The sequence below is a fragment of the Haliaeetus albicilla genome, chromosome Z (assembly GCF_947461875.1).
Source record: "Haliaeetus albicilla chromosome Z, bHalAlb1.1, whole genome shotgun sequence".
Lineage (NCBI taxonomy): Eukaryota > Metazoa > Chordata > Aves > Accipitriformes > Accipitridae > Haliaeetus > Haliaeetus albicilla.
Genome location: NC_091516.1, coordinates 13886604 through 13913353, shown reverse-complemented (window position 1 = coordinate 13913353; position 26750 = coordinate 13886604). Strand labels below are relative to the sequence as shown.

Sequence of the window (26750 nt, the reverse complement as noted above, 5' to 3'; positions counted from 1 at the left end):
ATTAGGAGCAAGAAGAAATTGAAAAGGGGGAGTCTTCCCAGGATGCAAATTCCTTGAAGACATTTTCCAGTGCAAATTATTTTATTTAAGTAAAGTTTTTTACAATACTCCTGTAAAAAAAAAATCTTTTTTTGTAAAACATCTTTTCTCATCGCTGTCTTACACGCTGCAGTTACAAATACAAATGCGCTAACCACTGAGCTCATTTTGTAGGAACTTACAGTTAGTATATATATAGCTCTTGAGTTTCCATAAATGTAAAAGCTGACCCTTTGCTTTATTAATGTGGACAATCAATCACAACTAGCTTCGGTATTTGTAACACTAGATGTTTCCTGTGAGGATGTGGAAATAGAGAATACTACAAAATAGCTTCCCTGTTTTGCTTACCAAGCAAGAATAATACATGCCTGGATTCACACTGATAAGGGTTAGCTCCCAGCAATCCTCATGGGCTAGAGGAGTGCAGGCACTGACGAAGTGGAAGAACAAGTCTGCAATGCAAAGCTGGTTAAGCAGCCTTATAGGAGATGCTGCCTTGGAAGTGTCAGGCTCCATGTCTACAGCTGTAGATTTACTGCTGTTAAACATATAGGGACTCTGGCTCTTTATTTCCAACATCCAGGGCAGTATTTGCTCTTGGCTATGTGACAGGGAGCTTCTGCAAAGCTCGACAGCTCCCAGGCATGTAGACGACACTTTTACTTGTTCACATTTCCACTGGGCCAAAAACTTGTTTTCATATCGCTGTTCCTGCAGTGATTGTGGGCTGAGAGCTAATTTGAAGTATTTGGAAATCATGAATGGACCTAAAAGTACCGTTCAGCTATTGATCCCTCTTCTGGTGTTCGGAGGCTGTGGTGACTGATATCCTGGTTTCTTCTCCATGGCCATGAAAGTGATCTTCTCAGAAGGAAATGGAGGTGGCAGAGCCACTTCCCTGAATCTAGGTACACCAGATGTTGCAATACGAGTGACAGAATTATAGAGCTAGAAAAGCGTATTTCTTGTGTGGTGTGTGGAAGGAAGTAAATTTTACTGAGATTGTGGGGTTTTTTAACACTTTTTAATTTTTTAAGTTTAATTGTTGCACTTGAGGTTTGTTGCTGCCCTGGTTAATGCCATACAAAATCATAATTCCCATAATATAAATATAGAAATAAATTCATTTTTCCCTGGATATTTTAACCATTGTTAGATAAATATTGGATTGACTTCTAATTTTTGACATCAGAAAATAAAGGAAAGGATCAAGACAACTGTTTAAGCTGCTAAGGCATAAAGCAATTAGATAAAAAGAATACAACCCATCTGTGTTGTAATAGTAGTAGTTGATGTGATGGATAATAAGGATAATATTACTTGGCACAAAGCAAATAGCAAAGATGGTAAGGATCAAAAGACTGACTTTAACGTACCAGAACCATTCATGAGTCTTAAGTGTTCGTATAATTGAGACATAGCAAAAAACAATAGTTGCAAGAGGTATTAAAAACCCAAAGATAGCTAAAGAAATGTAGTAGTAGAACTGGAAGGAAGATATTTTTTCACAGGCATTTTGCACGTCATGGCAGGTAAAAACGTCCAGTTGTTTCACATAATAGCTTTGCTGCATTATGCAAAGTGGAAGCATGTACAAGAAAACGATGGTCCACACGGTAGCGCAGACTGCAATGGCATAGGCACGTTTTGGCAGGCTCTTGTAGGTAAAGGGGTGAACGATGGCCACGTAGCGGCTGACGCTGATGCATGTGAGCAGCAGAATGGAGCAGTACATGTTTCCGTAAAACACCACAGTGGTAGTTCGACACATGATTTCCCCAAAAATCCAGTTGTTCCCATTGATGTGGTATGCTATTTTGAAGGGCAGCATGATGCAGAAGAGCAGATCTGAAACTGCCAAGTTTGTGTAGAGGATGGCAGTGCACACTGACCGGATCCTGAAGAGCAGCATCCACAAAATGATGGCATTAGACGGTACACCCAATAAAACAGCACTGAGGTAGACGGCGGGTATTAGCTTGGTGCTCAGAGAACTGGTCAGGTACTCCACTGTGGTGTTGTTCACTTCTGTTAAGGTGGAGTCATTTGACTTTTTTGAAGAGCATTTCTGTTCTGTGATATGGATGGTCGTTGTCTCCCCTTCTATAGCATAAGGGGGGATGTAATCATAGTCTCTTGCTGAAATTCCGCGGAAAGTCTTAATAAGAGACACTGTTTTAATTGCAGAGCCATTCAGTGAAAATTCTGAAGCTTAAAAAAAAAGTTAAAATTGTTAAGGACAAACTACTGGATTAGCAATATAATTCACCTTCAGGTATGGAGAAAGGTAAACATCTCCATGTGAAAAACAATATATGTTTAAAAGATTTGGTGGCATTCTCCTTTGCTTTAGGTGTTCATATCAAATGTACTCAAGGATAATCTTCACCTTGTCATCTCACACCCAACCTTGAAAATTTAGCATGAATTTAGCATCAAGATGATCTTTCTGCATTTTGCATGCTTTTAGTAATCTTTGGCAAAAAAATATCAGATACTTGTGGAATGTTTGTCACCTGTAGAGGGTTTTTTCCCAGTAGTAGCAATGTTGGTAATTCATCATATAAACAGAAGCCTTGGTCTAGACTTGATCAGAATTTCCAAAGCAAACAGCGGTACTATCCTTGTCACTTCACAGATGAAATGCATGACTGCAAAAGATACAAAAAGCACTGTCTTGCCTAATACAGGCTGAAACTTTCAAATTAGAAAGTTGACATAACCTTCAATTTTTTGGTCTCATATATCAAATTAATGTTATTCTTCAGCTTCTGACTAAAGCAAACCAGGTCTTTTCAGCTCCTCATATATGAGGAAGGGCAGTCAGTCTTGAGAACTGAAAACAAATGCTTGGACTGACATTAGATCAAATTTATTGGTAACCTTTTCATGCAGCAGGAAAATTTTCAGTGAGTAAATATTGTTAGCATGTGGGCAAAGTCAGTGATGCCACTTTTATTAATATGTTCCTTACATATTCTGTTCCTCAGTCTTTAGTAGAGAACTTTGTAGAGACACTGATGTATCCAGATAAAGCACAAATGTGTTCAAAATACTTTCTAAAATCATGTGTTGCAAAATAGATTTTGCAGAATAAACAGCTGTGTAATTAATATTGTCATTTAAAATCTTTCTTAGCTGTGTTTAATGCAGAAAGACTTAGTGTAAAGCTTAGAGCATGCATCTTGAAACTGGAATTCAGAAGCAAACTCAAATTTGGATGAAAACATGTGCGTTTTTCTTTTACTCTTCCATACTGGAATAAAATATGGAAAACAGTTTTATCAATGCTTACTGGCAGACTTATGGTAGAATGTTTTGAAATGATAGTTAGTAGACTGCATCCCTTTTAGTAATTTTCTGGACGGTTAATCCAGAACATGAATTTTAGTCACTCTTTAAAAGACATATATGTGCATGCATGCATATATGTGTGTGTATATATATATATATAAAAATTAACTTTTAAAAATGAGCTTTGTTTGAAAACAGCTTTAATTCTAGTGATTTTAAAAAATGGGCTTATTATTTGATTATTTCCTTTGGTTATTTTTGTCACAATAGTTATCTGAGCATTTCCTTCTAATAGCACCATCTGTGGTCATAATTCTGTTGAACATTTTAAAGCAGAAAGAACAAGACTCTACAGGTTTAAGATTATCATATCACTACAGAAATACTAGAGAGAAGACGAGTCCTCAGTAAGCACAGAAAGATCCCTTAAATAAAATTCCTTATAGAAAGTGACTGTGGGGAGGTAAGGTGTCACTGAAATGGAAGAATAAAAATCTGCCTTAAGTGAGACTTCCTAGACTATAGTTTTCTGTAAGCATGCATGTACAACCCATTCAAGCTGGTGAAGCGCCAACACTATCAAAAAGGAATAGATACAGAAAGGAGGACTCACCTGTTGTGAAAAGACTGGAGGTAAGAGCGAGCAGTCCAGTGAAAACCAGTATCTTCATTGTAGTACGTGATATCCAGCTAGCCAAACAACGATGCTGATCTAGTTCATCTCGAAAGGTGTTTTGTGGGGGATTTTTTTCCCCTCTCTAAGGGACTAAAGAATGATTGATCTGTCCTCCAGAAGCATCCTGTAGGCATGAGGTTTACGGTAAGGAGCTAGTTTGTTCTTTGTCTACTACAGCAAGAGGGTGTGACGTATCCAAATATGCACACATGACTCAGTTTCAGCCTCTGCCCAACACAGAGATAAAATTGCTTTACAGCAGCAGTTTAACTCCTAATTTACCATGAGCCTGAAGCCAATGTGGGGGGGGATCTACTGGAATTTGTACATACAGCTATTTGAGGGTAAAAAAGGTGTTTTATGGAAAAATCAAAGGGTATGTTTAGTAAATCCTCAAGGGTCTCATCCACAATCCGAAATGACGTGTTGCTGAACTCTGTACCTTTCTCAAGGAAGAAGCCAGGCTTGGAGAAGAGTGTGGTGATCTCAGTTTAGCAAATGCAAAGGTGAAAGCAAGCCACACACAGAAACATGCCTTAAGAAAACTGTGCTCTGCTTTTCCCGTGTACCTCCCTACCAACTGTTAGCTGTCTGTTCCTTCGATCCAGCTGCTGGCTCTGCTCGGACAGTTCCCACCCCTCCATGGCCTGCAGCCTCTAAAACCTTTCCCCTATTTTCATCTAGTGTTTTGTTGATCCCTTCCTTTTTCTCTGCCTTTTTTTTTTTTTTTTTCCCCTTCCTTGAATGACAAATAACAACAGCTTGCTTCAGCAGACAAAATTAGCCCAACTCTCAGTCTGGCTTCCAAGCTAGCAGTGAGGCTCGGTATAAGCTGTACTTGGCTCCAGAGCAGTATTTGTGTCTGTTTTTGTATTTAGTGTGTAAAAGCTGGATGCCAGATAAGGAATTCTTTTCAGTTTCTCAATCCTTTTCTCAAAATTATCAGCTTTAGTTTGGGAATTTAGTATACACTCTCCCAAATGTTAACTTTAACTTTCTTCTTAGAAAAACTTGTGGTGTGTGTCCACTGTTATGCGATTGCCTGACACTACTTGATTTTATTTAGATATTCTGCTACCTTGTTTACATATATGATGCAAACTGAAGAGTCTGTCTTTAGGGTTTTTTAACCCTGTCTTCTCTTTGTAATTTCTGCAGATAACAGAATTGTTGGATTTTTGGCCTGGAGTTGGGTGCAAAACCAGGGATATTCATTGTGAAGCTGGTTCTTTGTCCACACTGTTTTAGCTTGAAAGAGTTTCTGGTTTAGTTTTTTTTTTCCTGAAGTATTTGTGTGTATATACTCCTAGATCTTTATCGAATACATTCCAATTTCTCTCATCATTAGTCTATTATAGACCTGGCACTCCTCTTTCCTCTTCAGAATGAATTTTGTTGCCCCACCTACTTCATTACATTTTAAATGTCACTTTAGCTCCAAACCCCTATTTTCTCAGCTGAAGTGTTGGTTCACCTGTGAACCTCGGCAGCCAGAGCAGGGCTGGTTGGTGGGGATGCTGAGCCCCCTTCCCTGCACCTTCTATTTTGACTTGGGTTTAATGCCATGCATTTTTAGCCTGTAGGAATAGTGAGACCTGCTCTGCTGCTTAATTCCTGAAACATTTGCCACCTGAGCTAAGTCATCATTACTAAAGCTGAGCTGTCTTTCTCTGACAGTTTTTGCTGTTATTTTCTAATGTAATGTGTATTCACATGTACATGTGGATCCTTTCCAAATAAGGGATTCTGAAACAAACCAGCCTTCTGCCGTCTTCTGCTTTGGCATCTTTATGCGGCTATCACAGTGCTACCTGATAATGTGTGGTTTTACTTGACAGTCAGATTATTTTGCCTACACATCATGGAAATGAAAACATTTCTAGCTTTGATCAAAATTTTTATTGATCTTTAGCAGGATAGTGTCTTCTATACGTGAAAACTTGCAGAGCTTTGTATTTGAACAGGAGCTTATTCAAGTCAGTAAATAAAATATGAACATGTTTTATTGCTGATTTTAAACAGTTAAATTCTTTTTAGTGTCTAAGGGGTTTGCAATAATAGATTGTATATTGGAGCTCCATCAGTACGTTCAGACAACTTTTGTTATAATTCAGTTTTTTCAAGGCTTTTCTCTATCTTTTTTTCCAGGAATCCCAAGATGAATCAGAGCTTCTGTGGCTGGATGAAATACAAAAGGGAATCAGTGATGCCAATAACAATATAAAAGAAGCGGCAATCTGTAAGCATTAACCTGCATCTGCATTGCTCTTGTTTTTATTAGTCTTGAAAAGTTGAAATTGGTAATTTATTTTTTCCACTTCAGGGAAGTGTAGCAGCCCTTTAAATACATAAAAAGAAATGAATGCGTGTTCTTTATCATACTGAAATGAGGGTGACTTAGATCTCCAGGGGTGGTATTGGTTTTATCTAAAGTGGTAATCCTTAAGGCTTGGCTAATAATTTGGTGGATTTGGTTATATAGCTTAACATCATGACCAAGATTTCTAGTGTCAGTATATCTTCACATAGCTGGTGAAACAGAAGCATATGTGAATGAGAAGGAATATACTGTTCAGGAGATTATTTTGCTTATGTAAGACTAAAATTTTGATGCATGTTTTAAGAGCAAATTCTTACATGTTCACAACTTTGATTATTCCTATTTTATTATAATGCCTTCTATTAAGTGCTAACAAAAAAAAAATAGGAACATGTTAACTTTAAAAGTAGTGTCAAAAGAGCACTTGGGCTTTTTGGGGAAATGCATGCTCTTCCAATCTGTAAAGAAGAGGAAATCTGTAGGAAAAAAGCTGAGGCTTGTCAGAGCATTTTGTACTGGATGCACTCAACAACTTCTGTCAAAGTTTGGATTGAATATAATTATTTACATATTATGAATATTTTTTAAAAATTAACTTGGGCAAGTAATGTAGAAGCAAAAGTAGCTGGGTGTATGGGGCACACTGGAGAGCACGGTGACACCCCTACCTGTTCCTGCCTGGGGCCAGCACAGACCAGCCAAGGCTGTTAGCTTGACACTGGGTATTGGTTCACCTTCTGCTTGACTTGGCTTTGGTGAGTCAGTGTTGCCTTCTTTTGCACCCTAAGAGCTTGTGAATACAACTGCTGAAGTAGGTGCATTCCTGCAGTGCTGCATTCAGCTTTCGTTAGTGCAGTGCAGCAGCCTGTTTGCTTATAGACAGGCTATGTCAGTAGTTAGTGCTTGGGAAGTTGTGGGTGGAAGAAAACAAACACAGCTAGCTATTACAAAATCTTCTACCCCTGCTACAGAAACATTGCATTTAGTGTTACTGTTAATTTAGAAATTATTTAATCAATTAACAGTCTTAATGTAACCAGTCAGATACACTGAAGACACTTGAAGTATTTTTGTGAGTCATGTGTCTGCAGTGAAAAGCACCTGACTTGTGTTTTCTGAGATGGGGTCACACGCATACACATTGTCCCAAAGGAGCTCTTGTACTCAGGAGTGCTGATACCTTCTTTGGTGGACAAAACTGGCTTCCCATCAATGCTACCTAGAGGCATGAGGAAATATCTGAGCGTAGAGAAGGGAAGGAAATGCATAGCTTATGAACAGATGTAAGTTAAAGCTAAAGAGCATGAAAACATCCTCGTTTGTGTCCACTGGTGTAAAAGCATTAAGAATATACCTCATAAATGGCCTGCAGAAATTAGCACAGCATTATCCATATACCAATACCACACAATGTTGCTAGTGATAGGCCACTGCTCCAGCTTTATCCACGAGCTAGTTGTAGTAAAACCTTTTCATATGATCTGTGTTTGTAGTAAATGCACAGCTCTTCACAATCAAGGATGATCAGTAGAACTGTTTTAACAAGTCACTTGTGGAAATAACTGCTAATCTCCTGTACTCTGCCCTCTGGGTTGAAAGGAAGCAGTGTCAGCACAGCACATTCTTCAGAAAAGCTCTAAGATTTCTGCAGCTAAAAACTGAGATTTAAAATTTCCCCGCGGCACAGAACCTGATACTTCCTATAACAAACACATCCTGACTCAGGAAGTTAGTGTGTTGTGTGTTGTGTACATGTAGTCTAAACTTAAAGTTTAGTTTGATCACAACTTGGAAATGAACTTCTATTCTGATCTATCTTAGAGATACTATTTTTAAAAGGCAAACAGCTCCCCATGTCCCACTCCAAAACTTCTGCAAGGCAGCCAAAGGTTTATTTTTCAGTCAGAACAAAGTGTATTTTTGAGATTGCTGCAGTAATGGCAATAAACTAAGCACCAAAATAAAAGAAGGTACTGGCCGCTCTGCTGAAACAGTCTTGATTCCTTCCAAACTAGTTTTTATGCCTTGTATAAATATTAAATACTACCATATTAAAATTCTAAAAGGTTTTTACAAACTGTCTTCCCTGTCAGTGAAGGACTCTGTATCTTCATTTAGGAAGACGTGTTCAGTAAATGCTGGTGTGCTTCCTAATTCTTTGTGGTGTTTGCTGTGCAGTTTGCATCGCCTTGCTTCACTTCTTGAATCAGTCCAACCATTGTACTCCTTATCTAAGTGGAGGACAAAATGAGGTTGGCCAAATATCAGCTGTATAGCCTTCAGGAATAGACAGAAATACTGACCTTAGTCTTGCACAGGAAGAGTCTGTCTGTCAAAGCAGGATCTGTTATGAGAGAGTCCATGTTATAGGAAAAAGATGATCTTTGGCCCTGTTGAGAGTTCAGGCTTATCACACCAGACAGCTGCATCTTTGCGTATCACAGCTGTTTGAAGGGAGGATGGGTGTGGAAAAAAGCCCTTCAGAGTGTGGTCTGGTACTGGCATCCCAACTGCTGCAGTAGCAGACTGGAGCCCACAGTTCTCCTGCACCTAAGGATGGCTAAGGTCCGTTTAACTTGTAATTTTACAGGGTTCACATGGCCCTTCTTTAGAGCAACAGCTGCAGTACTAATTGCTAGCACTTCAATGGAAAGAATAATTTCCGTTGAATTTGACTTTTTCCCTACTAAATATTTTTCTTACGTTTTCCTTCAAAAATAAAAGCATAATTAATTAAAAGATGAGGAAAAGCCAGGCAGCAGGGGTACCTACAGAAACAACCCTCAGCTAGGTTGTGTGCTCTTTTGTCTTTGTAACAATAGCTTCCAGCACCTGTAAGTATAGGATGAAAAGGAGGAAGAAAAGCGTTCAAATACTGGTGACCACAGTTGATGAAGCACATGGGACTGTGTATGGATAAGGCTGAGCCCCCAGAGCCAGCTGGGCCAGCAGCAGCAAGCTGGTAATGTGTGGCTTCCCAGTTTTTCCTGCTTCCTTGCTGCTGAGGCCGGATGCCTGAGCATCGCGATACCACAGCTGCATTACAAAGTCATTTCTAGTCTCGTGGGGAGCACATGTGTGCTTGGTAGGGGTCTGTTTCAAAGCACAGAAAAATAGCAGGATGCTATCTGGTAGAAATACAGATGGTGGTGGTGGTGTGGTACTGTGTGTTCACTTTGTTTCTCAGCTGGCTGCCAAGGTATTTGGAGATTGATCTGTTATTGTCTAGCCAAAGTTACCCATTTCACCTTAGTTGAACTAACGACAAAGAAAAACTTTCTCTTGCTGAAATGCTCTCCTGCTAGCTCAGCCTCATGCAGTGCCTTCTGTATGTAGGCTCCTCATAGCGAGCACCTTTTGGGTCAGCTCTGTGTAGGCAGGGCACTGAGTGTGGGGAGGGACCTTTTTTGTATTGATCTGGATATACACAAGAGAAGGAAAAGTGTTTGGTGTTTCAGCATGAAGTGCAGCTGTGGGATGCAAAGGTAGCCAGGTTCACTTAAACCAGTATATAATGTATATTTGCTAGCCATATGTCTATTCACTTGTTCTTCTGTGCATAGATCTTGAATTTAGGTGTGAAGGAACACCATTAAAGACCAGAACAGAAGTTTCTAAAGCAGCATATACATCTAGTTTGTAAGGCGCTTTGAAGTGGTGTGTGCTGCTATATGCTGTCAGGTATGGTGGTATCAGCTCCTTCTGTGATGGCGGGACCTGCACAAAGCAAAGGATGCTTAGGAAGTCCTGAATCAGAGTATGGGTAATGTCATACAACCTCAGGTTTGAACATGCTTCACAGCATCACCTCTCAGGGCACTTTTATGTGACCTGGGAGCAAAAGCTGCACCTCTGGCAAACTTTAGGGCATGAATTTGCTGCATCAGCTTTAAACAAGCTCCCAGGGGGTGAGGACAAGAAAGGGTTGCTTCAGGATCCCAACTAGGATGCTGTTAGTTGCAAGACTTTGCTCAAGGCAATCAGTTTTTATTCCCATTTTGTACAGTAGAAGTGAATGTTTACAGCTTGTAACCTAATGACTTCATGCATCTCTAGAAGGCTCCCTAGTGATCAGCAGACGATGGCCTGTCTGTTAGGGCAGGCTGAGGGGGGGTACCTGCTGTCCTCAACCTCTACCCTGGTGTCATCTGGTGTGTCTCTTGATGGGGGAGCAGCTATGCCCTCAGACTGCTCTCAGTTGTGCTGTAGCTGCATCCCAGCCTGGGTGGAGTGCACACTTTCTATCTAACAAGCTTGCTGTTCTCTGAAATACTTGTCCTTACAAGCATGAAGGAGGCTGCATACGAGCAAAGCACTGAATTGCTGTGTATGTCACGTTGTCTGTGTGTGCCAGCCTTAGAAGTCCATTATCAAAGTTGTTGGAAGCTAGAGTTGTGGGTACGTAAAGTATAAACCACTCAATTTTCTATGTCATTATTTTACCCTAGTGGCTGTTGGAACATCAATGATTAACAAGAGCTTGGAGAAGGGTGATTCACAGCCAATCCTGATGATACTGCAGTCCAAGTTTGGATTACGAGTCATTCCTGAGTGTGCTGAAACCTATTTCAGGAACCTCTCTGAAGCCAAGAACCTGAAAACTGTAGAAGGTAAAAACCTTCCTGAACAGGACAGTTCTACGTCTCCATATCACTGAGGCAACTGGAAAACCAGCACAGAAGGCTTACCTAAAATCACTGTAAACTGAAGAAGGCAGTTGCTGGTTTTAAATCTTTTGAGAAATGTTATACTTGTCCAAGTGCTTTTTACATGATGAACTGTTGCACACATCATCCAGACCACAGTACAGGCTAAGAAATGAGTCTAGCTATTTCCAGAGTCTAGCTAAGACTTTCTAGAGCCTCAAACTAGCCTCTGAGTGAATTTAGGGCAGCTTCTCTGTGACTGTCAATAGACTAGTCCATCCTCTCAGAAAACCATATTACTCTCCCATTTTTCTCTTTTTTTTCTGTTACCAGATGCAGAGAAGGGTTAGGCTGCACGCTTCAGCCTTACGTGTTACTGTCAAAGCTCAAGCCAGGCTCTGCCAGAGTGTCCATGGCCCATTTATGGTCCCTGTGCATTGCCAGAGCAGCAGGTACCAGCAAAAGCTGGTGCTAGAATCTGCCCATAGCAAGACAATGGGATGTTTTGTCATGTTAGAGCTGCAAGCTGGTGATAACTAATGCAGCCAAAATTAGCTAACAATTTAAAAAAAAAAGTTACCGTCAATGTAGTACGCTTTCTTCAGTAGATGGGCATGTTTCATCCTGCAACATGAGTTCTGAGAGGGCATTTTGCACAACTGACCGTATCAGCTTTACCTTCAGGCCTTTTGTCCATGAGGAAATGAGGCTTTTCCTGCCTGTCAGGATACAGCCTTGTTTACCAAAGCACTAAACAAGACAATGATGTGGATATAGGAAATGTCCTTTGTGAGCTAAGTGTCAATAAGGCCAGCATTTGGCCAGAAGACAAGAACAACATTTTTTTATAAACATTCTCAGTTCCATTTATGTGAGTGATGGTGGAAGACATAGCACACACTGTTTCAGGAGCAAGCACTAACTTGGCAGGTTGGAGTTTAGAGAAGCCAGCAGTGGATCTGTGCTAACCTCATAGCTGTTTCATTCTAGAAGAATGATCTTGATCCCCCTAACAGGATATTTTTAAAACATTCTTACTACAAACTGGCCAAGATATGTAGTGGCTTTGCATGTAAAATGGCTTTGTAGTAAAGGTAGACATGGGAAATGGGTAGGGAGAGCTATAATTTTTCAGTGTAACAGGGCATAAATGTGTACTAATGGTATGTATTGGTTTTAGGTTTTAATGAAAGTCCATGGATTAAACTTGTAATGAAAAACATGTATGATTACTATTACAATGCGGAAACTGAGGAAGGTACTTGTGTCGCCCCTGAAGGAGTTGTACCAAAAACTTCATGGTTAACTGGTGAAGAAATCCAGGTAGGTGGCTGAAACATTTGCTTTTATTGCAAATGCAGCATAAACATTTGAGAGAGAGAGAGAGCAAGGCATGGCAACATTAGGGGAAGAGGCTGTGCTGGGTGACACTGAAGATCACTTTAGTTCAGTATCTGCTTCTGACAAGAGCAGCAACTTAAGTCTAAGCAGACAGTGATAGCACAGCATCCTGCCTGATGTCTGACAATAATTCAGGGTTTTCCTAACTGGAAGTTACAGCATTTCTTTAAATGGCCACCAGCAGACACTGATGGAGGAAAGTCTGATTGCTTTCATATCCTTTTATATCATTTGGACTTTGTGTTGGCCTATGACAAGGAATTTCATGATGTATTTGGGGGCAGGCGGAAGCACTGTTTTATGTTTAAACCTAATTATCTGACAGTATTCTTGTATCTTCAAGTTCAATAGGATAAGTGTGATACTTAAACTCCCTTATTGTAGTTTTGTGTTAGCATGAAATATAACTTGGAACAAAGTAGATCACACAAGCTTCTGCACAATTTGGTTTTTTTCTTCTGATGCAGCTCATCTAGGTTACAGGTTTACTCTGCTGTACAAACAGCTCAAGTCATAGTGTAGGTCCTTCTGAAATTCTGACTGCAGCAGTATTTGAGTGTGTTTCTCTGTAGAGAGCTTCCCAATTCAGTTAGTATTTCTTAGTGTCTGACTTCTGCAAAAAACTTGTATTAGGAAAGCAGAACACTCCTAAAGCATAAAAAAACCTCTCTCAAACTATCATATCCAGCTGAATAACTGAGGCTTGAAAGCAGTTCAGTTACCCTTCATGTAAAATTCAGTGGTAGCAAAATAGTTCTTCCTTCATACTGATTAAAATCTAGGGGTAAGTCAGAGGGGCTTGTGTAGGATGAATATAAGCTGTACAGATGATGGAGAGAATACAGACCAAATTCCAGGATGGTTTTGGCTTGAGGTTTTTTGCTTTTAAATCACCTTTTAAAAATCACCTTTTTCTATGATCTCTTAACAGAGCATTGTTGGGCAAGTAACAGCAGATTACAATCGAGAGCAGCTGTGGCTTGCTAATGAAAGTCTGATTGTTCAGCTGCAAGCCCGAGCAAGGGGATTCTTAGTCAGAAAAAATTATCAGGAGAGAAAAGCATACCTTCAAAACCAGGAACCATCTGCCATCAAAATACAGGTATTGTTCTAGAACAAGAAGGTAACATGACTTGGGCAGCTTTCTGCATGCGACAGTTGATGTGGCTGATTACTACCACTGATGCAATCCTCAGATAGGTCTGTCTCCCTGTTTTCATTAGCAGCAGTTCAAACCTCTACATCTGCAAATATGTTCTTGTCCTTGTTGGAGTAATTGTGCTTTTAAATAGCAAATATCCAGTTTTTAAAGAATGGATCATGCCCACCTTCAGTCTAAGTTACTTCAGTGGGAGAAGCTCAGAAATACGTAGCCCTGGCTTTATCCTGAGGTGCTCAAGTTTTGAGTGGTACACCTAACTATGCACAGTACAAGATCAGAAGATATTTGTTGAGTATTGAAGCAAAAATTCCTTGGCAAAGCATGACTTAAGAAATACATTCCTTTCTGGACTATCCCCACTTGGAAGTGGTTTGCCTCTGCTCCATGAAGTCATAGCTGGGTAGGGAGTGGCAGCCACCCTGGTGTTCTCAGGCTCTGGCAGTATTTCTTGGATACCTTTTGTATGCTGAACTCCAAAAGGAGTATAAAGGAAACTTTATGCTGAGGGTGTGAACACTGACAAATGCATGCACACTGGTTTTAAATGGTGAAATAGCCACCTCCTGTTAGAAGCAATTTATTCCAGCATTGAAAAACAACCAATCAATACCCCACCCCCACCCACCCCCCAACTTAGAGAAGAATGTACAGCTGATTTTTTTTAGTTTAGAGTAACTTAATTTAACAATTCAGCAGCTATCATTGGGATTGGCTTTTCATTTTCTGGCATGGTGTCTGAGCCCAGTACAGGACTGCACTGTTCTTTGAGAAATTCAGGGTCTGTTAACAGGTTCCAAAATATGGAGAAATGTATGTAAATGAAGTTGTTCTCTGATTGTGTTCTATGGGCATTAAAATATAAATGACTTGTGAAAAGACAACAAGTAGAGGACAAGGCTGGTGTCACTGGCTGGATAGAGATGAAAGGCAAAATATGGTAAAGGCAGTGAGAGTTTGTGTTATCCCTGTTGTTGGGTTCCTTGCCAAAAGTTTGCTTCTGAGCTAGCAAAGGGGGTGCCAAGTGAGGGAACTGGGAGGTTATCTGTGGTACAAGATGATCCTGAGTGACTCTGGAAGACCAGAGACTTGGGAAGGAGGTCAGTCCAGGAACAATGGGGGTTCAGCTAGGTAGGGGACAGCTTTTGGATGTAATGGGCAAGAGCTGGCAGGTTCTTCCCTGTGTGGCATGAAGCCAGTGACTGGGATGCTAAAGGATGTGGGTGTAGTGGTGATAAGAGTAAGGATGGTTTCAGGGGAGGGAAGGAAATGGCATTGGACAACAAAATGTTTGTGCCGAGATTGGCCAAAATTAACATGAAATGTATCAGTGCACCTTAAAAATATAGAGGCAAGCTTACTTATACCTTAGTTATCTTTTTGCCACAATGGCAGTTTTTCTCTACAAGATAAACACTGTTAATGATTTCAGTGTATGCATGTAGATTTTAATAAATGTTAGTTTCTTATTAGTAATAATGATCTCCTGCCTTTTGTAAAATAGGCTTTCTGGAAAGGATTCAAACAAAGGAAAAGCTATGTTGACAGATTAAAGGTGCTTCAAGGCAATGTTGCTGCTATTGTTAAGGTAAGATCCCACTGTGTTTTGGGGCCTGAGTATGCTTTATCCCTTGGCTTGGTGGTCCACCACCTGGAAATCAGAGACTAGGAACACAAACTGGATGGTCTTATGGTCCAGAAATCTGCATGGCGTTGAAAGTTCTTTAACTGACAACTTAAGGAAATTGCTTCTTGAAAGCTCTGTGTTTGACTTCTACTAGGCTGTGCTGAACTTGGCTGGCTCATAATAGAGTTTTCCTTATGTTTCCCTTTCCATAATACTAAATTAGAAAATATTTGAGCTGACAGTGTGTTATTATTCCATTAAAACCTGTCAAATCTATCTGAAAAGTTCACTATTCTGAGATGCTAATGGGATACTATGTCATGAGTAGATCATAGACCGCAGATGGGATATTGATCTCCTGTCTCTGAAGGAGACTGGTTTACAACTGAGAGCTGAGACATGAAGGTAGAAATTACTTCCAAAGATAATACTACATGTGGGTGGTAGAGCCTTGAACTCAACTTGCTATTTCAGTTGAAGCCCATTAATCTGGTCACTGGACTGTGAGAGCCCAGTACAGTCACCTATGGCCCCAAGCATATGAGAACAGCACGCCTGCCAAAGAGAACTGTCAGAAGTGAGTTTAAAACACATGTGCACAACAGTTTGTGGAGTATCTGTTAAGTTTTTGTTTAATTTTATTTAATTTTCAGATTCAGTCATGGGTCAAAATGTGGCTAGCAAAGAGAGCTTATAGGAAACGGCTGCAATACTTCAAGGATCATGTAAGTCCTTTTTCTCCATTTTGAACATGAAGCATTAAAATAGGGTAATATGACTGCATGGGCAGTTTGGGGAACCTCAGGAAAGAGGGTGCAGGTTCTGCAGTGTGTTGCTGAGCAGAGATGTGTCATAACTGGATTCCTTTGCCTAATCTTTGTCCCTTCCAGAATGATGAAATTGTGAAGATACAAGCATTTCTCAGAGCAAACAAAGCCAGGGAGGACTACAGAATACTAAGTAAGTGGTAACAGTTGAATGTTGTACATTTGAGGTGTTACTGTGTTGTCTTTTTTTTTTTTTTTTTTTAAAAAAAAACCTCACCTGGGATTTCTCAGCCTCCTATTCCCCTTCAAAAACAGGTGCAAGCGTTTGTAGACCAATTGCTTTGCAGATGAAACTATTTTGGATAGCTGTGCTTACACAGTGTGACAAAAATATTGCTCTAACTGGCATAAACTTCTCTCTGCAGTTCCAAAATTTTCTGCACACTGATCAGTTTCTGGAGGGTTTTAGGGGTGTTCAGTATTATGTCAACTAATAAGCCTATTTACTTCAACTGTAGTTGGTGCTGAAAATCCACCCTTGACTGTCCTGCGCAAATTTGCCTACCTCTTGGACCAAAGTGACTTAGACTTTCAAGAAGAACTAGAAGTAACAAGGTTAAGGGAAGAAGTGGTTACAAAAATTCGATCCAATCAACAGCTGGAGAAGGACTTGAACTTAATGGATATAAAGATTGGACTGCTGGTGAAAAACAGAATCACTCTTCAGGTCAGTATGCTCTGTTCAGACTCCCTTGGTAGTATGCACTGAGCACTTCCATGTGTTGAAGGAGCTCAGGATTACACAATCACAGCATGGTTGAGGCTGGAAGGGACCTCTGGAGGTCATCTGGTCCAACCCCCTGCTCAAGCAGGGCCACCCAGAGCAAGTTGCCCAGGACCATGTCCAGATGGCTTTTGAATATCTCCAAGGGTCGAGACTTCACAACCTCTCTGAGCAACCTGTGCCAGTGCTTGGTCGCCCTCAATTAGTTAAAATGGTCCTGGTATATTAAGTACTTTCTTTGTGTGTCTTAAGTTATCTTGTCAAAATACCTTGTGGTAGAGGTTGTTCTCTTGTCCTGAGTGGTATGTCAGTTTGCTACTGAATGTCACACTTTGTTTTGCTACTTGTGGACAACAGTAATTGCTTGGCAGATTTTAAGCATCTTTTCTGTGGTAGAATGGAGCAGACTTCTGATCATATTTGAGAGTTTGTTCATTGTTAACTAAATGATGAATGAGTCTGTACATGAGATCAGGTTTCCCAGATGGTCACTGTTGGCAAGCCATACTGGTGACAAGATAAAGATGTTCAAAAGATTGGCTAGTGAATAGAACAGCAAAATACACAAAGTTGCTAATAAAGGCCCTTGGAGGAATATTGCATTTAACATGATTGCGAAAATGGCAATTTTTCCAATTTGCCTTTTTTGTGAATATATAATCCAGACTTTTGATCATCTGTCTGCAGGATGTGGTACTGCACAGTAAGAAACTTAACAAAAAGAGCAAAAGTCAGCTGGAAGAGATGGTTATGGTTGACAAACAGGGTATCAAAGGTTTGAGTAAAGAAAGAAGAAAAAAACTGGAGGCCTATCAACATTTATTCTACCTTTTACAGGTAAATCTTACTGTAAAAATTAACACGGCAGCAAATTGCTAAAGAAAAACTAGAAATATATTGCTTGCTTTGTTTTAGTGATTGTAGTAATGATTATGAAAAGATTTCCAAAGTAGTATGCAGGCTGCAGCAAATACTGTGATCAACTTCTAATATTTCCTGTAACTGAGAAAATCCTTGCTGTCTTTAAAATGTGCAAGAAATACAGCTGTTTTTTTTTCTTGAGAATAACTTCAGTCTGTACTGAAGCCAGAGGGAAATATTTTCCTCCACATGTCTTTTAGTCTATGTAAATGACTCTCACTATTACTGTGCATGATATGTGGTGGCAAGGAAGTTGTCTGCTATGCAGCTAACAGCACATAATGCATCTGTTCTTGTGCTTTTTTTTTAATCTCATCTTGCTGAAGTTTTTCCAGAAGAATTTTAGATCTTCCCAGGGCAGATGCCTTCTAATACTTAAGTGGACATGTAATATGCAGTGTCTTCTTGGTAGATGGCCATTGTCATCTGGTAAACTGTCACTGTCATTGGGCACATAGACCTGATGCACAGAGGTACTGTTCGGAGACTACAAATAAAATCTTTACTGCTATTACAGATATCTAACTGTGCAGTATTCAGTGTTTCTTATGCATTAGGATTTGGAAAAAAAGTCAAGCCAGTATGGAAAAGTGACATATATGGGAATCAACATATATGGGAAATGTAGAGAGAGCTGCCCCCCAAGTGGGGGCAGTTTGTCCTGGACAATAGCATTTAAATCATTTGTTTGTTTTGTAGACTAATCCTATGTATCTGGCGAAGCTGATTTTCCAGATGCCACAGAACAAATCAACCAAGTTTATGGATACCGTCATCTTCACTCTATACAACTATGCCTCCAATCAACGAGAAGAATATCTGCTTCTCAAACTCTTCAAAACTGCTCTAGAAGAGGAGATAAAGTACGTGTATTCACAAGAAGATTTTAGTTAATTTGTGTTGCAGACTGTTCAATTAATACTTCATACCTAAAAGAATTTGATGGTTAATCTTTCAACTGCTGTAAAATTGTATACATATTTTTGTTACTAGAGAAATTTGTTTTCAGGGTAACTTATTTGTTAAGTCAAGCTATTTCCAGTTCAGAAAAAAAGTCTTTCTATGGTGGACAGTATTTTTACATGAAAAAATCGCTTGAAAAAAATAGACACTAGGGTTTCTTGCTTTTGTGCTTGAGTATTTACGGGTGGAGAAAGTCTTTTCTTTCTCTATTTAAATATATATTCGATAAGTGGAGAGTGGTGGCTTATCCTGAAACAATAAAATATTATTTTATGCCCTTAACAGGTATTTGCTGAACAGGTATTTGGGCCTGAAACAGGTATATATTACCTGTCACTAACTATGTTATGTTCCAGGGACATTATTATAACACATAGAATTCAGGTAGTAGTTTCTATAATCTTGTTTTATCTGAAAGCCTAAGGAATAGACTGTATAAACATGTTTCAACATAGAAATAGGGTAATTTTTAAAAGTGTGGCTTTTGAAAACATAGATAACTGCATACATAAGTCATGTCTGAGAACCCTTCTGTTCTTGATATAGCTCTAAGGTAGACCAGATACAAGATATCGTTACTGGAAACCCCACCGTCATTAAGATGGTCGTCAGTTTCAATCGAGGTGCTCGTGGACAGAACACTCTGCGCCAGCTCCTGGCCCCAGTGGTGAAGGAGATCATGGAGGACAAGTCCCTCATAATCAACACTAGTCCTGTGAATGTGTACAAATCATGGGTAAACCAGCTAGAAATGCAGTCCGGTGAGGCTAGGTGAGTGAGGAAGCTAGACATATTGTGCCACTTAAATACTTGCGGGATCCCTCAGTTCTGCTCTCCCTTTCTTTCTCTGACAAACTGCATTTGTGCCTGTGTATCCCTTCCCCATCTTCCTGCAGCACTATGAGAGTTTTTGGGAAGAGGTTCTTGAAAAACAGGTACTTTAACCTGTTCTGAACAGCAAAGGGATCACTTTCCTGGTCATGAACTTCCATAGTCAATTACTTAATCTTTACAAGTGTAGTAGACCATGCCATGGAAGAATTTATAGCCTTTTTCTCAGGTTTTATAACAGCATGTTAGTAGTGTCCCAGGCTTTTAAGGAGCTATACTGGGACTGGGATGTGGACATGCATGCCTTAAATTAGGATTCCCTTTTTGTAATTAAGGGAAGGTGCAAGTGATGGCCTGTGCACCCCCACCTAAACAAACTGCTCCTCTCCAAAAAAAGGAAGATAATTGTGCTGGGATAGAGTTAATTTTCTTCATAGTAGCTGGGATAGTGCTACATTTGTGATCTGTGCTGAAAACAGTGTTGATAACACAGGGATGTTTTAATTATTGCTAAGTGCTTACACAGAGTCAAGGCCTTTTCTGCTTCTCACCCCACCCCACCAGCGAGCAGGCTGGGGGGGCACAAGAAGTTGGGAGGGACACAGCCGGGACAACTGACCCCAACTGACCAAAGGGATATCCCATACCATATGACATCAGGCTCAGCATATACCGCTGGGGGAAGAAGAAGGAAAGGGGGGATGTTTGGAGTAATGGTGTTTGTCTTCCCAAATAATTGTTATGCGTGATGGAGCCCTGCTTTCCTGGAGATGGCTGAACACCTGCCTGCCGATGGGAAGTGGTGAATGAATTCCTTGTCTTGCTTTGCTTGCACATGCAGTTTTTGCTTTATCTATTAAACTGTCTTTATCTCAATCCATGAGTTTTCTCACTTTTACTGTTCTGATTCTCTCCTGAGCAAGCTGCTGTGTGGTGCTTAGTTGCTGGCTGGGGTTAAACCATGACACTAATGCATCTGAGACTTTTGTTACTTAGACAACTTCAACTTATTTCTCTGAAACTTTTTTCTGTTCACTGATGGCCCTTATGAAAAAAAAAAGTATTTTATTCTCAAATATGTTTAGCTTGATTTAATATGTTTGCTTTGCAGCAAATTGCCATACGATGTAACCACAGAACAAGCATTAACACACACAGAAGTGGTCAATAAACTGGAATCATCGATTCAGAGTTTGCGAGCAGTAACTGACAAAGTTCTCACGTCCATATTCTCTTCTCTCAATATGATGCCGTAAGTGCTGAGTCAGGATTCTCCAAGCTGCAGTTCGTGTGCACAGTGAAGCTTCACTTGAAACTGAGTGATGGAGATCCTTTCAAGTTACATGGCTTGCAATACGTGCCTCTTGAATGACTTCCCCAGTAGAGGGGGTGGTTTCTCCATGCCTACTGTGCTTTAGCAGCCTGGTGTATGTCTCCCTGTACTTGCAATTTTTTGTATTTTCCATTATCGTTTTGTTTTGTGTTTTAAGTGGCTGGGGAAAAAGCCAATAACTTGGCTGATGAGAATGATTTTGTGTGTGTGTGTGTTTCATCTAAGTCTTTCCAACGTTTTTCCTTTTCATCTGTTCTACACGTAGTTATGGAATGAGATATATAGCCAAAGTTCTGAAGAGCTCACTCCATGAGAAATTCCCAGATGCAACAGAAGATGAACTATTAAAGGTAGACTTCTGAGGGCAAACTGCCAGCAACTTGTTCTTTTATTGCCAAAGGGGATTTTCATTGACACTAAGCATTCTAAGGAACTGAGAACATCAGCATTTACTGAAGAAACTTGGCACTCCTTGGGTGGCAAAGTGGTGGTGGAAGGGGAGGGGAAGGGAACAGGTGCCACAACCTAGCTATCTTAATCTGGATGCTCAGCAATTCTTATGGAAGAGGAAGCTCAACCTGTTTTGGACAGTAACTGTTCTTAAAAGGTTGGAGTTTATCTGAGTCATCTTGGGTTTTGGTTTTGTACTATGGTCCTTACCACCAGCAATAATTTCATGGAGAACACTGGTCTTTTTTTTTTTTTTTTTGGTGGTGGCGGTTGGTTGGTTGGGTTTTTTTGTTTTCCCCCACCTGAAGTTGTTAATGTATTAAAGAATAATATATTAAAAAAATTGCATTAGTATTGTAATTTAAATACAATCAGGAAGGGCTCTAAAAATGAACTGCAAGTAGATCATTACATTAGTTACTTAAGTTTCTTGTAAAAGTTGTAGGAATGAGATCTGTTCAGACTGAAAAGTAAAGTGTGAGTGATAAGTATGATACTGGCATACTGGCCACCGCTAACCTACCACAGCCATGGTGCCTCTTCAGAGGGCTTAGGAGAATTGTTCCATGAGCCTTCAAGCCATCTGAGAGACTGACAACTATCTCAAATTAGAACTATTTGCACTTCAGTAAAGATATTTTCATTAGTGTTTAATGAAATGGTTCTAAAATTACAAGGTATTCATTTCAATAGGACTTCCCTATTAGTCTTCAAAATGATACTGTTCAGTGTTTAAAAAATGTGTATATATATATATATATATCTATCTCCTGGTGCCTAGAGAACTTCAAATTCCTCAGCTGAAAAATTAATTCTGCTTTTGTGTGTTTTATCAACTCATTGGAAATCCTTGCAAGCAGTATTTGTGGGGTACTTCTGTCTACCACTCCAGCAATATAGTTTAAGGCATTGCTCAATTTATGAAAAAAGTGAGTAGCAAATGGAGCATAAGGCACCCAAATGAAAGCTTTTAAATGTGTAAGTTGGAAGTTCCGCAGGTGACTACACATAAGCTGAGGCAAATTGCAGAAAGAACAGTCCTGCCCGTTTCCGAGATCAGGAATGATTTGAAGCCACCATCTGCAAGTTGGTGGCTTCAAATACAAGTTACTGTAACATCATTATAGCAATTGCAGTTTGGAAAATCTCTTCTCTAGTCTTTTATGGCTGTGTGCAGTCCTCGTGAGAAACAATGTGTCCCTTGTCAATGAATGCATTAAATGCTGGCAGATATGTGTAGCATTTCAGACAATGAGCGTCTAGACCTAAACCTTGCAAAATCTAGAAGAAAGAAGAGTTGTATTTGTCTTTGTGTTCAACTCAATGCCTTGCATTAGCTGACCTAAAGCCAGCACCAAATTGAAATGTGTTTGTAAAAGTCCATAACTGATGTTCACGGAGGTGTTTTAAGAGGCATATCTTACAGAAGACCACAGGCTCTTTCAGTTAGGCACATGGGTAACACGTATGTCTTAAGGATTCTTCTAGCACGAGTTCCTGTGGTCTAATTCAGAAGTAGAAATGATTGATCATGTTTTGTAAAATGTAATTACTGTATGCAAACGGAAGACTTAATTTTTTCTTTTAGATTGTCGGCAACCTCCTGTACTATCGCTACATGAACCCTGCCATTGTTGCTCCTGATGGTTTTGATATAATTGATATGACAGCCGGGGGCCAGATACACCCTGACCAGAGGAGGAACCTAGGTTGTGTGGCAAAAGTCCTTCAGCATGCTGCTTCTAACAAACTCTTTGAAGGAGAGAGCGAACATCTATCATCTATGAACACTTACCTCTCACAGACATACCAGAAGTTCAGGTATGCAAAGCCTTCACAAATACCTACACTGTAAAATCTCTCCTCTAGGGATGAGTAAGGCAGGTCGACTCCTCATTTATAGGAACTCCCTGCTCAGAGTTAAATGATCTACCATAGAGAAATTCCCACTGCTGAGGACGTTGAAACAGGAGTTAACAGGTTGTATTTCTGCTTGAGCATTGAGAACTGATCAGCTCCGCTGGCTTGGTTGCAGTAAGGCTTCTGTACTGCAAACACAGATTGTGAGAGCAGTGTGGGGTGACTCATTACCCAGCAGAAATAATCTGTTCTTTGGGTCAGGAGGACAGCTGAATGTTCTGTCTGAGGAAAAAACTTAATGGTTAGGAAGAAGTTTCAGGTTTTGTTTTTATTCTTTCATCTTTGCTGAGAGACTCCATGCAGATTTTATTCCTTCATCTTGCACCGTCATAGGAAATTGCATGTTTTGCTACACTCTGGGACACAAGTTCTTTGCGATTATTGCCCATCTTATGGGGTGACTGCTATTATTAGCTTGAAATGTTGTTGAGTATTGTGACAAACTCACTTTCAGAACTTCTATCTTCAGTGTCTGTCCTTCATGAAAGCAAATGCACTGTTCGTATAATGGGTTTCCTTGAGAGATCAGCTATGAGCACAAAGGTACTTAAACTTAGTCATTCTGTTTATTGAAGGATTTAAGGGCATGACATAAACATGAAGAAACAATAGGGTAGAAAGTGATATAGCAAGAATAACAAATGCTAATGAAAGAGAGAGCCTATTCTAGCTGGCCCTTTGATCACTACAGAAGGCACAATGCCTCACCTAATTAAGCTACCTTTATACAAAACTGAGTCTCTGCGTGACTGTACTCTGTACTTTAACTAAACCCTCCTCAGATGTGAATGGTGCAGATGTGAATGGTGGCTGCTCCCAGCTGCCTGTTCCCCTTGTACTCACCCAGCAACTCCAACTGCGATATTAGCTATGCTAAAAGCTACCAGCCCTGCCTAGATCTTTTGCCCTCCTTTCATGGACTTGTGCAGTAATTTGTCCAAACCCTTCTTAAACCTTCGAGATAATCTGCCTCTGCAACCTCCTTCTGTAGCAATATTCAGAAGTTTGCTACCTGTTGGTTAAAACAGTGCTTCCTTTCATTTATTTGAAACTATATTTTCCTGCTAGTTTCATTGCATTCCCATTATTGTGGGATTTGACGAATGAATTCTGCACGCATCTCATGCAGCACCACTCTGATTTTGTATAACTTGATTTTGTCCCTCAGCTTTTCCTTTCCAAACTGAGGAATCCTAGCCCTTTTTTTTTTCCCCCTAATACCAACTTTAAAGGTCCTCTGAGCCCAAGATGTGTATCCTCCTCAATGGCACAAGGCTGGCATAGTGAAGGCAGGACAGCTCCTGCAGCATCCTTGTAGGCCTCATCTAAAACCCTGTTTCTCCCAGCTGCTCCAGTTCAGGTCATCTTACTTTGGAAAACAAACTGGTCCTCTGACAGGAGGACCTTGCTGGTTTTTGGTTGTCTGTGCACATCCCTGAAGCTGTCAGTAGCTTGGAGAAGACCCACTGTCGTCCTGGGAAGCAGGTCTCAGCACTCCATGTACATGCTAGTCATGTCAAAGTAATGCTTCAACCATACTTTCCATTTTTTCCTCTCAAGATTCTTGCGTATAGAAAAAATACCACATTTTCTGTCATTTTGAGGAGCTCAGTTTCTGAGTAACAGCATTTTAAACATTTGTAGGCCAAGTGGTAATTTTGTGCAGCTCTTTCAAATAATTTCTTCTCAGCACACTTCATATTACAAAGTGCCTTCATAAAATCAGAGAGTCTTTTTGTGGAAATCCTTTTGTAACATCTAGAGCATTAAATACAGACTTCTCCAAGTGTTTAAAATTTACCAAGTTATCACTTCTTATTGAATAAGGAGAGAGAAAATTACCTTTAAAACAATGTTCCACCAGCTGTCCAGGAAAGATAGAACACTTTGTCATTTGTATTGATGTCTTCCTTCAAACAATAAGTGTACGTTGCAGATTATAAGGGAAATATTACGTATGTCAAAGACTTGATTGTACATTTTTTTATACAGGCTAACTAAAGTGAGTTTACAGGGAACAATAATTGAAGTATTTTTTATTTTATCTTAGGAATTTTTTTCAAGCAGCATGTGATGTTCCTGAACCAGAGGAGAAATTCAATATCGATGAATACTCTGATATGGTGACTCTTAGCAAACCTGTCATATATATCTCAATTGAAGAAATTATCAATACACATTCAGTAAGTCAATGAAAATATACTAGTCAACAGACTATTAATGTATAGATTATGAAATACTTGCAACAAACTGTCTCAGGGGAAGGCTTAGTGTTCATTCTTCCTTTTGAAATAATTTCTTCAGTTCATCTCTGAAACAGTCTAGAATTGAGTATTAGATTGCATTTTTCCTAGAAGACTGCTTCCATGTAAAAGCATCACCTTGAATAACAATCAGAATATAACATTTTCTGATGGGAAGGAGGAACAGTTTTGTTCTAATATAGTGTGACATTTTTTACTTATTTAGGAGGACTGAAGCTGTAGCATCCTGCCAGTTCTTTATCGTGGGTAAAGAACAGATTAACTGCAGTCTGTAGTATGACTCATTAGGGTGTAAGTTAAATGTCTACAACGTGGTCCTCCTAATGCTGGAATATTACTGTCTGTTTCCTGGCTTGAAAACTGTCCTGCCTCTGCCCTCTCCCCATGCCCACTCCCCCAGCAAAAGCCAAAAAAATCCCCAACAGACACCCCAAAAGCCCTTAAAGCACCTCCGACAAATATTGTCAGATACACTATGGAAAAGGTAGAATACGCAACTCCCAGTACCCCACATTGCAAGTTAGCTTTATTCAAGTGAAAACTAATAGCCTAGTCTGCTAAAAACATATTTGCTGGATTGTCTTTGTGCCTATACTTGCTTTTAATTTTTTAAGGCATAGACCTACACCTGCATGTTTATGATCAGTGGTTACATTTAAACACTAGTCTTGGTCAAATATTCCTTTTAGAGGTTTTGTTGCATGTCTAATATGTTATTTGATCCTAATGTGACAAAGTATTACCATGTAATTTTATATTAGCTGATAAAATACTCTACAAAATATGAAGTAATTAAATGACAGTAAATTGCCAAACAGAGGAGGTCAAGGAGATGGTCTTTTTTGATAACATGACTATGCACACTTGCCTGCCTGGAGGAAGCAAACAATTAGGTCTGAAGACTGTACATTATCTGTGTGCAGTATATTTACCAGGTGGTCCTCCTTGTCCCACACCACCTCTTCCACCAAACCTCCTCTGAGAGGCTGAGCCTTCATCTGAGTTGTCTTCTCCCACTGCACCTTCCCTGCAAGTGTAAATTAAACCTTCCATTCTGGTCACACAGCTCCAAAAAAAATTAGTTTGAATAACAGGAGAAGCATAAACATTTTGACTGTTGTCATGCGTAGCTCAGCTTCACAAAAAATTCCCAAATCTGCCCTCAGTCATCATCTCCCATGCTACTTGCCCAAGCTTAATTTTCATTGTATACCTCTGTAGGACGTAGCTGGAATGAGGGGTCTGTTGCATTCATCAGCCTTGGTTTTGGTACTTCCCAATGTATCCCTTGCCTTTGCCCCAGAGAATTTGTCCTGTGAATGTCTTTTTCATTCTGTGCTTGTATAGCATCA

General features: G+C 39.9%; 2 protein-coding genes across 5 annotated transcripts in view; one reads left to right on the top strand and one right to left on the bottom strand.

Moving 5' to 3' along the window:
* IQGAP2 (IQ motif containing GTPase activating protein 2) overlaps positions 1 to 26750 on the top strand; it is a 130846-nt gene that overhangs the window by 92292 nt on the left and 11804 nt on the right. For all 4 annotated transcript variants that reach the window (XM_069776824.1, XM_069776821.1, XM_069776822.1 and 1 more), the window contains 15 exons: positions 6161 to 6251; positions 10781 to 10942; positions 12159 to 12301; positions 13311 to 13481; positions 15043 to 15126; positions 15819 to 15890; positions 16056 to 16125; positions 16451 to 16659; positions 17404 to 17553; positions 18337 to 18500; positions 19147 to 19371; positions 20543 to 20683; positions 21030 to 21114; positions 22803 to 23035; positions 25185 to 25317. In XM_069776824.1, the coding sequence (XP_069632925.1) occupies positions 6161 to 6251; positions 10781 to 10942; positions 12159 to 12301; positions 13311 to 13481; positions 15043 to 15126; positions 15819 to 15890; positions 16056 to 16125; positions 16451 to 16659; positions 17404 to 17553; positions 18337 to 18500; positions 19147 to 19371; positions 20543 to 20683; positions 21030 to 21114; positions 22803 to 23035; positions 25185 to 25317 (2133 nt within the window). The remainder of the gene's footprint in view (positions 1 to 6160; positions 6252 to 10780; positions 10943 to 12158; positions 12302 to 13310; positions 13482 to 15042; positions 15127 to 15818; positions 15891 to 16055; positions 16126 to 16450; positions 16660 to 17403; positions 17554 to 18336; positions 18501 to 19146; positions 19372 to 20542; positions 20684 to 21029; positions 21115 to 22802; positions 23036 to 25184; positions 25318 to 26750) is intronic.
* Positions 63 to 4643, bottom strand: F2RL2 (coagulation factor II thrombin receptor like 2). Its single transcript, XM_069776825.1, has 2 exons — positions 3950 to 4643; positions 63 to 2253 (listed from the first exon to the last, which is right to left on the bottom strand). Exons 1-2 carry the CDS (start codon positions 4005 to 4007, stop codon positions 1166 to 1168), a joined length of 1146 nt encoding a protein of 381 aa, XP_069632926.1. The 5' UTR covers positions 4008 to 4643; the 3' UTR covers positions 63 to 1165.

Excerpts from the sequence above, each read along its gene's own strand:
- F2RL2 (XM_069776825.1), bottom strand. The coding sequence starts at position 4,007 with ATGAAGATACTGGTTTTCACTGGACTGCTCGCTCTTACCTCCAGTCTT. Across the intron at positions 2,254-3,949 it reads CTCCAGTCTTTTCACAACAG|CTTCAGAATTTTCACTGAAT; the intron begins GTGAGTCCTCCT and ends TTTTTTTTTAAG.